General features: G+C 42.0%; 1 protein-coding gene across 7 annotated transcripts; it reads left to right on the forward strand.

Annotated features, from left to right (window-relative positions):
* The first annotated feature begins 32 nt into the window (after positions 1–32).
* Positions 33–10,103, forward strand: XPC (XPC complex subunit, DNA damage recognition and repair factor). 7 transcript variants are annotated; one of them, XR_014934840.1, is made up of 16 exons: positions 33–166; positions 366–564; positions 1,419–1,552; positions 1,844–1,967; positions 2,057–2,141; positions 2,635–2,792; positions 2,979–3,099; positions 4,467–4,556; positions 4,981–5,916; positions 6,363–6,523; positions 6,778–6,859; positions 7,280–7,414; positions 7,866–8,035; positions 8,315–8,438; positions 8,886–8,975; positions 9,072–10,103. XR_014934840.1 is itself a non-coding variant. In XM_015875262.3 (16 exons), the coding sequence occupies exons 1-16, from the start codon at positions 52–54 to the stop codon at positions 9,276–9,278; spliced, it is 2,901 nt and encodes a 966-aa protein (XP_015730748.3). In that variant the 5' UTR covers positions 33–51; the 3' UTR covers positions 9,279–10,103. The 7 variants fall into 7 exon arrangements, 4 of the variants coding, with proteins under 4 accessions (XP_015730748.3, XP_085373005.1, XP_085373006.1 ...); XM_015875262.3 differs by having other exon boundaries at positions 8,345–8,438; XR_014934839.1 differs by lacking the exon at positions 8,315–8,438.
* Positions 10,104–10,182: the final 79 nt, after the last annotated feature.

A 10,182-nucleotide genomic window follows, 5' to 3' on the forward strand; every position in this document is an offset into this window, starting at 1 on the left:
CGTGATACTTTATGGCCCGGCCTCTTCCCCCCGCTCTGAAGGGGCGGGGTAATGCTCGCCGCTATGGCGAGGAAGCGCAAAGCGTCGGTTCAGCGGGTGTCTGCCGGCAAAAGGCGGCCTGGAGGGGTGGGAGTACGGCGGGATGGTGCGGAGGAACGTGAGGAGGGTGAGTGTGGGAGGCCTGGCTTCTGGGGCTGCTCTGCTTTGGGGGAGGGAGGCAGTCAGCATGGAGCTCAGCAGCCCCCCATGATGGGCCGGGGCTGGAGTTGTTCAGTGCAGCTCTGCTGGAGCCTGCAGAGATATTGCTATGTAACCATAGGGATGAGGTTATATCCATGAAGAAAACTTCTTTCTTTTCGATGTAGGTGATTTTGTTGAAGAAAAACACAGTGTAAAGAAGAGCAGAGCCGGAGTTGCAGCTAGGAAGAAGGAGGAAGACAGTGATGCTGGAATTGCTAAGTTAGCAGAGAAGCCTTCCAAACAAAAAGGGATAAAAGGGCGAGTGAAAGAAAATGAGAGAGACCCTGAAAATAAAGGGGATCATCACGAAGAGGAAAAGTGCAGGTAAGCTTAGCTGTTGTTCATCGTGATGCTCTCTGTACCTCACTGTGGGTTGGATGTTGTGGTTGTTGTGGGTTGGATGTTGTGGTTGTTGTGTAGGGTCCATTGCCCTTCAATCTTCACATAAAGGGGTTACATTAAGCTGACAGGCCAGTTTAGTTTGTCTGTGACACACAGCTGTACAGAAGTACTGCCTGGCTGATGGCAGGATCTGTCTCAGGAAGGCAGTCTGCACGGGAAGCAAATATCTGAGCCTTTTCAAATCAGTATCGTAATTGTAAGATAGCATTTCATTTATTTTTACACAAGACTAGGGAGCTTTTATGGCATCCAGCATGAACAGAAACATTGCTGTGAGATATATGGTCTTCCTGTGGAGATTTCTATGGGGAATGTATTAATGAGAAGAATGAAATTGTCTGGTCTCATTTCACTGGCCAACCAAATCATTGGGTGTTAGCATAGTGAAACACGAGCACTTCCAATCCCAGTGCATTATGAGGTCTCAGTAAAGACAAATGATTCAATGAAGACATTCATACAAGCTGTTAGGAAAGATGGGTCGTTGTTTTTAGGTTCAGTCATCTTCATTCAAACAACCTGTTAGAACCAGGACCTGTGTCTGCACTGAAACGTTGTTGTTCAACGAGCCTGTAATTATTCATGGCAAAGACTGCTCGCTTTACAGGCACACACACAGTTCAGTTGTCAAATACTTACAACCTTTACATCTGTTGTTACTGATGCAGAGATGATGCTTTGTTTATTTCCTCATTTTTGTTTTCATTCCCTTCCATTTTTAAATGAACAAACCCATGCACTTCCTGATGCTAAAACCATTCTTGTAATTTCAATAGTGACTCACTGAAGGCCCCTCAGAAGGAGGTAAAGTTGAAGAGAGAATCTCCTATTAAAAAAGAGATGGATGAAGACAATACTGATGATGATGATGACGATGATGAAAGTGAAGATGAATGGGAGGACGTGGAAGGTAACAACTGCATGTCTATTTTAGTTGTAAACATCCTTGTATGCAACAGGTCCTTTTCTAATTTGCTTTTTGAGCCATTCCTTATTTTGTATACTTTTTATACTTAAGAGTATGCTTCATGTGCATATCTGGATTATAGGCTCTTATCTCGCAATACTTTGGAATAGTTCCAAAGTAGGAAAGAAACATACAACTGCTGTTTTGAAGGTAGTGCTTTGAATTTGACTATTTGTTGCTGTATTATTCATTGTTCATTCAATATCTAGTAACATTCTGTTTGTTTTTTCCCAGAACTCCAGGAGCCTCTCGTAGATAAGTTAGAAGATGGTGCTGTTCTTCCTGAAGTTGTGCTGCCGAGCAATCCTGTTGAGATAGAGATTGAAACCCCGGAACAACTTATGAAGAGACAGAGAAGGTAAAAATGGAAGGTAGTAGAGAGCCGCTCAGGAATCTAGGAAGGCAGATAGACAGGAAACCATAATATCCTTCTATTTTCTTATGCAGAGAGAAAAGGAAAGCTGAGTTTGAGACTTATGTTCGGAGAATGATTAAACGTTTCACTAAGGAAGTTCGTGAGGACACACATAAGGTATTGGTCACAAAGAAAAGATTGTGCTTGAGATTTCTGAACTGATACGTAATGAAAAAGAAAGTAGGTTTTGAATAAAATAATTTGGGGCCATGGCTAGAAGTGAAAAAAATAACAATGTTGTATTCCTGACAGATGCTCATTGGCCTTCTCCTCAACTGTAACTTAGAATCATCAGTCACTGAATTAGTAAACATCTAAATGAAAGCAGATTCAAGTAGGGTGTATGTTTCTCTGTGGTGTGCATCTGCTTGTTCTACTTGGGTTAAACTGTCAGTCGGATGTAGAACAGGAGACACGGACAGGTACTGCAAGGCTTTACTGCCTTGGGACACCGCTTAGTCCTGTGCCCACCCTTTTTGTGCTTGGGAGGTTTCATTGTCGCCTGTCTCTGCCAAAAGGAGCAGTAGAGGCATCCTGGTCATCACCATGGACAGTAGTTCCAGCAAAGAACATCTCTTGTGAACTCACTATAGAAACTTTTTTCTCTCAGGTTCATCTCTTGTGTTTATTAGCAAATGGTTTCTATAGGAACAGGATCTGCAGCCAGCCAGATCTTCATGCAATTGGTCTATCCATCATCCCCATACACTTCACAAAAGTTCCTGCAAGCCAAGCGGATCTTCTCTACATTTCCAACTTGGTGAAATGGTAATATACTCTCTCCTAGTCTACTGTCACATAGAATATAGGGACAGGGGTACATGTAATTACAGTTCTTCACTGATTGTTTTGATTGTAAACACGAGTGTTTTTTGTGAAGAAGGAAAGGATGAATTGTGAAGTTTAAGAGTGTATTCATGACAGTAGACGATAAACAGGTATCTCACATTTCAGGTTTGTTGGAACCTTCACTGTCAATGATGAGCTTTCCACTGAAAAAGGAGAGCCCCTTCAGTCGACCTTGGAGAGGCGCTTTGCCATCTATGCTGCACGAGATGATGAAGAGTTGGTTCATGTAAGTGACTGGGAAGTGCAGGGTTGGTTGTTGAATTTGGACGCTGGATCCTTGCGAACAAAGTGGTATTTAAGGGATTAATTTGGAGAAACAAGGCGATTCCTTGTTTTCTTCTTTTTTTTTCGTATTTTTATATGGAATCCTGTGATTAAATTCTTCAGTTTGAACTGTATTAACTGAAACTTCTTGTTGGTACCACTGCATGGTTTATTTTGTTCTGTGGATGCCTTTGCATAGTGCATGGAACTACTTGTTTATAAGTATGCTGTGGCTTCCTCATATTGCTTTTTAGTCAAGGAAAAGCAGTTTATAGGTTTCTCCTGCAGTACTAATCTAAGTAAGATAATTCTTGGATTTACTTGCAGCCAGAGAAACTCTTCACAGATCTTTGAGTTAGAAGGTTGGTAGTTGGTTATTATCAGAGTCACCACTGGATGCCAACAGAATTTAGTTTTGATTTAGTGCATCTTGAGGACAAGGTTTGGAAAGAAAACACTTAAACTCTGCAGTCATTCTCTGGTGGAACTGGGTTAAGACAAGAAGTGGAGTCAGTTGTTTCGAGTTGTACAGAGATTTCGGTAAAACTATCGAGGGAAGAAGAAGCAGAGGAGATAAAATTAACAGGACATTTGAAAGAGCTGCTGCTTTGCAGGTGCATGGCTTACAGCTCTGCCCTGTTGCTGATATACTGGGATGTTGCAGCTTCTGTGCTGCAGAGCAGGAAGTGGTTCTTGTGATGTCTTTGCAACCATGCTGTGTAAATACAAAAAGCAGCCTCCTGTGGCAGGAAGTAAAGACAATGCAAGCCTTGCTTGGACACTTACTAATGGCAGCTTCTTTTAAGTCCCATGCAGGAAAGCAGGTGGCAGTTCACAGCTACTAGCCACTCAGTTGGGACTGTAATAAATAGCTGGTGTTTCTTCTGGGTTCAGTTGATGGTATGTAGTTGGCCTTAGCAACCTCTGGGAGGGAGGATTTAGAGAAATCTTATTCAGTTTGCTTCAAGAATGAGAGGAAGGTAGAGGATAAATGGGATCTGGGTGAGTCATTTAGACTCTTCAGGCTATGGATCTTCTATGAGTTAACAGCAGGACCTCTGTCACTGTTCTAATATGAGTAAGAACGAGGGAAGACAGTACAGAGCTTTGATGTAATAGCATCTGGGCTACACATCTGTGCCAGTGTCTACAGCACTGAGTAAAAGACAGGAATGAAAATGGTTTCTGACCGAACCCAGGATGTGAAAGAGTTTCAAGGTTTTTTTTGTTTGTTTGTTTGTTTTTCATACACCTTAAAAAACAAAAACAAACAAACAAAAAAACAACAAAAACCAAAACTTTGCACATGGTTTATTTTATCTTTTGCAGATATTTTTAATTATTCTCAGAGCTCTGCAGCTGGTGTGTCGCCTCGTGCTGTCCTTGCAGCCCATTCCTCTCAAGGAGACAAAGGCAAAGGTAGTTTTTGTTTGGTGTGTAAAATTCCCTAATTGGTTGCTCCCCAAAAGGAGTGAGAAAGCTTTCTAGCTGCTGTAACTTGAGGTGGACCACTTACTGCATGAAGCATTGTTATGACAGTGTTTTTTGTCTATATAGCAGCAGATGCAAATCCAAACCACCTCCTATTGCGTATGTTTAAGCACAGACTTTTCGTGCTTTAGTGGCTTTAAATTTCTTTAAAACTTTCACAGCAAACACTGCTGGAGTACATCTCTCCTCAGTCATTTGCCTGAAGTTTTCAGGTCCCTGAGATAAGCAAATTGACCGTGTTGCTGTCAGCCTTTGGTCTGTATTTACCTTATGTTGACCTCAGTCTTTTTTTTCCTTCTTTTTTTTCGTATTCTTATGCATGGTAAAAGTGACCTGGCCTCTTTCTTTGCAGGAAAAAAGCAAATTCAAGAAGCAGTCGCTCAGCAGTACATCTGAGGGGCAGGAGAGCTCAGGCACAACACCCAAAGTTGTGGCAAAAAAATGCCCCTGTAAAAAAGCCAAACGGGATGAGAAATCATCAGGGAGTGAAGAAGACAACGAGGAGTCAAAGCAAACAAAAAGTGCTGAGACCAAAAGGACACACAAGTCAAAACTGACAACAGGCAACAAGGAACAGAAGGAAACTGGAAATGAGGACAGTGGTTTAGGGGAAAAAGATGTGCCGGTCAGGCCCAAGAACAATCGCCGGAGACGAGTGGCCTCCAAAGTGTGTTACAAAGAAGAGAGTGGAAGTGATGAAGGCAGTGGTTCTGACTTTGAGATTTCAGGAGAGGAAAGTGATATCTCTGATGAGGACTTTGAAACGGTCTCTAAAAAGTGGAGAAGCTCACGAGGTGCCCAGAAATCAAAGGTAATGGCTATAAAGAGCCCCAAAAGTGAGACTTCAGAATCAAAGCTATCCAGAAATACTTTGGGAGTTGAGCCAAGACCTGCAAAAAGCACAGCTCCAACCTTGCCTCATACACAGAAAAAGAGAAACAAAATAATTTCTAGTGATGAGGATGATGGGCAGCAGATGGTACAGAAAGTGGCTGGCACAGACCAGTGGCTAGAGGTTTTCCTTGAACGTGAGGACAGGTGGGTGTGTGTAGATTGTGTTCATGGCATTGTTGGCCAGCCCCAGCAGTGCTTTGCATATGCCACAAAGCCACTTTCCTACGTTGTGGGATTTGACAATGATGGGAGCGTCAAGGATGTGACACAAAGATATGACCCGGTGTGGATGACCACGACAAGGAAGAAACGTGTGGACCCTGAGTGGTGGGAAGACACACTGCAGCCATATAGAAGTCCCTTTGTGGACAGAGACAAGAAGGAGGAAACCGAGGTAAATGATAATAAGTTATGGGAGACATTCAATAGCATCATAGTCCCTGGATTCCCATTCAGGCAAAAATCATAAGGAATGGTTCCACGAGGAAGGAGGTTTGTATTTGAGCTTGAAATATTCAGAATGAGCAAGTTTTAAAGGGAATATACAATGATAAGATTAAAGTAGTAATCAAATAGAGCACTGGGAAGCCCACACTGGAAACTTAATGATATGGTTTCTGTACAGCCTGATGTTACTCTTGGGCAGATTCTTTAAGATATATAGATGTGGGTGCAGCGCTAACTGTGTATCTGCAACAAGAATGCTTTGGTCCCTTGGTTCATCTGATTATTTTCCTAATATTTTTTCCCCTTAATCCAGACTATAGTCATTCTTAATTCCTTAAAAGGCTAGTGCAAGGTAATTGTGAAATAACTCTCTTTTTTCCATAATTCCTACAGTTTCAGGTTAAGCTTCAAGATCAGCCTCTACCAACAGCAATTGGAGAGTACAAAAACCACCCTCTATATGCACTGAAGAGGCATCTCTTGAAATATCAGGCCATCTATCCTGAGTCAGCTGCTATCCTCGGGTACTGCAGGGGAGAGCCTGTTTACTCGAGGTGAGTGTTGGACATAGTTGTCTGTGTCTGTGATCTTTGTAACAAATTAAAGCTCATTTGTGTGCTGACCACAATGGTATTTGCAGTAGACTCAGGCCACGTGCACAGACAGCATGAGACATTTAGCTACTCAGACAGAATTTGCATACCACTTAGATACACTTATTATTTTTATTTTTTTAACCATTCCTAGCATGTGAATAATGGTTTGGAAGTCTCTGATGCAACTCTTTGCTTTCTTTTGGTCTTTTTAGAGACTGTGTACACACGCTCCACTCCAAGGACACCTGGCTTAAGCAGGCTCGAGTGGTGAGGATTGGAGAAGTGCCTTATAAAGTAAGTGGGTTTGGCTTCCTCCTGTGCAACATCTGCTCTCTGAAGTTCAAGCTTAGCTTTGTTTGTTGTTGTTTGTTTTTTAATGTCTTCTTTCTGTCAGCAGATGTGGGTTTCTTGCTTTCATGTGGTAGCTGTGTTATGATTCCATTCACCCGCTGTGTCTATACCCCAAGGGTATCTTACAGAACTGCACCCTTTATATCTTCTTCAGAAGCATCCTATGACTTCCAATTAAAGAGGGACTCTAGCTCCCTTGCGCACAGTAGCTGTGGGTTATCATTTATAAGGGATAAATCCCAAAGACAGGAAGTAGGCATTATTTCTTTTCCAGAGTCTTCTCCTTTGCCGTCCTGGGAAAGTCTGAAATCACTAACAGCTTGTTTCTGCGCTGTTCCAAGTATGATCATTGTATTTGCACAGATGGTGAAGGGCTACTCCAACCAGGCGAGGAAGGCACGTCTTGCAGAGCCTGCAAACCGGGACAAAGCGGACCTGGCGCTGTTTGGTCGCTGGCAGACAGAAGAGTATCAGCCACCCATAGCAGTGGATGGAAAGGTAGCCAGGAAAGCAGAGGGCTGGTGTTAAAGGAACTGTTTCTTATGAAGCTGTGGGCTTTATTTTTTGAGAATTGCACGTTTTAAAGGTGAGATCAGTCAATAATATCAGGCTTAAGAATTCTGAGGTAAATAAACCCAGGAGGGCACAGTGAAAATGTCATTAATGCCTTTTATTCCTAAGTCCAACTTTCTAATCTATCTAATTTCCAACTTCACCTTTGTTTTGCTAGTTCTCAGCATTACAGCCAGAGTAACGAGGCCGGGTCAGAGAACATTAGGAGGCAACCATGTAGTTAAAATTTAGCTTGTACCTTGTGTGGATACTAATACAATACCAGAGTAGAATGCAGCAGGCCAGAAACAGGGGAGAGACCTTGAATTGCAGCTAATTTCGGCCTCTTTTCAGAAGGCAGGAGTGTCATCACTTCTCTTTCATTTTGCAATACCAGGTTCCTCGGAATGAATATGGAAACGTCTATCTCTTCCTGCCCTCTATGTTACCTGTTGGTTGTGTGCAGCTTAGACTCCCCAACCTGAACAGATTGGCACGGAAGTTGGACATTGACTGTGCTCAAGCTGTCACTGGATTTGACTTTCATGGTGGCTACTCACACGCAGTGTATGTAAAGGTGCTTTGTTTAAGGTGATGAATGTTGATGTTGTGTAGAAGTTGTGTACTCTGTGCACATCCTCCTTCTCTTTTGAGCTACCTGTGGTAGCAGCATCAATGGCCCTGTCATGCAGAAGTGACTTTATATGCTCAAAGGGTCTGCACTTGGGGAGTGGAATAGGTGATAAATTACATATTTACACCCCACAAGACAAGTATCCCATTCTGTCAGCAGCTGTTTGTCTGGTGGGGTCAGCAGGCATTTGCTCCCTTTCTTTTTTCTTCTAGTAGCTGATGGGATTCTGTTCTCCTTCTTAGTACTGATGGCTATGTTGTCTGTGAAGAATATAAAGATGTGCTCATTGCTGCCTGGGAGAATGAACAAGCAGAAATAGAAAAGAAGGAGAAGGAGGTGAGAATTATTTTTGCAGCCACCTTATTACTGTTTAATTCAATTTAAGCTGTAGACAATCAAAGGAAGGCTGCATTTGTAACAGACAGAGCAATGTGATGGAGAGGGAGAGGCAAGTTGAATTCCCCAAATGCTTCACTTGTGGCTTTCTGTTTGCACTGCAGTGCAAACAAGCGTGCAGCAATCTGTGAACTAGAGTGTACTTTCAAATAGTTAGAAATTGGAAAGTGACAGTAATTCATATCATTAGCAGATACGTTGTCACCAATACACTGTTCCTAAGAATCCTACCGGCCTATAATCTTCTAATGTCACACACTGAAGTTGTTATGGTGTTGAGTTGGGGTTCTTTTTTTTTTTCAGCTCCATTTTGAAGGCTTTAAACTTCTATCTCCTGTGAATATCAATACGCTGGAACTTGTATTTTTTTTCTCTTTTCAATAACAGAAGCGTGAGAAGAGAGCTCTGGGGAACTGGAAGTTGCTGACAAAAGGACTTCTCATTAGAGAGAGACTGAAGCTACGCTTCTCCATCAAGGTATTGTGATAGAAAATGAGCCTTTTAGAAAAGAGTAGCTACAAATGATTATTAAGAGCTCCTTTTCCACTTTTATGCCTGCTTGTTTTTTTCCAGGCTGAGCCATCAGCATCTGAGACAGAGAAAGGAACAGGATTCTCCTCTGATGAAGAAGGCCCAAGTTCAGGGACTGCAGGAGGAGATGTGGAAGTTTCTTGGCCCCGAAATCGCCAGGCAGAGCAGCAGAAAGAGAAGACCACCAGAAAAAGCAAGCGACAAAAGAAGGAAGAAGCAGCACAGTTGTTTCCTTTTGAGAAACTGTGATAAGTACAAGCATTTCTTTGCTTTTTCCCAAAGCAAGAACAGAACGGTCACAACAAAAGTATCCTATGCCAGTTAAAGACTTAATCTTCTGTTCGTTTGCATTTCTGAGCTATCAGGGATCAACCTATTTCAGCACCAAGAATCTCTTGCTATTGTGGGTAATTAAGTTCATCTGTTTATCCTTGAACACAGGAGAAGCAGAAGTGCAGCTGTACTTTCCAAGATCACCATCTGTACACAGCTGGGCTTTTTTGCACTCCTCTGTATCACTCAATACGGTCACAAATCAGCACTGCCTCTTCCCAATTTTTTCCTGTTTTTTTTTTTCCCCTAATTGCCCAGAACTAAAGTATGCAGCTGCTATTTAACAGTTCATGGTAAGCTAGTTAAGAGACTACTACATCCTTGTTTTAATTCTACCTTATCCTAATGAGTAGAGATCCAGTCTCACCATCACAGAGGGGGAAAATAACTTGTGTGGTAATACCTTGTGTGGAGTGCAGCATTCAATCAAGACTTGGATGAACCATAAAACTTCCACGCTGAAGACTAGATGTGCCTTTTGTGATGAGACGAATGTTAAGTCTATACAAGCTCTTCCTGCAGTTTTGCAATAGAAATGTTGTTTTGTCTTTTGCTGTATTTTTAAAAAGAAATTACACTGTCTCTTTAAAGATAGAGGTGAATCCAGTCTACTTGTTGCTCAGTACTGTTACAGAGAAAGGCTTTAAATGCAAGAAAATGGCTTTCATTTATCTATCTCAAAAATATATATATTTTTGTACCGTATTTGTAGAACAAAATAAAGTAATTAATGCTCCTCTCTTCTGGCAGCAGCTCAGTTTATCCATCAGGATTGTCTCATACAACTAAGCACTATAAGAGTGTTACTTCTAGAAATCAC

Source organism: Coturnix japonica, chromosome 15 (genome assembly GCF_054131305.1).
Source record: "Coturnix japonica strain WE chromosome 15, WE-NBRP24, whole genome shotgun sequence".
Classification (NCBI taxonomy): Eukaryota; Metazoa; Chordata; class Aves; order Galliformes; family Phasianidae; genus Coturnix; species Coturnix japonica.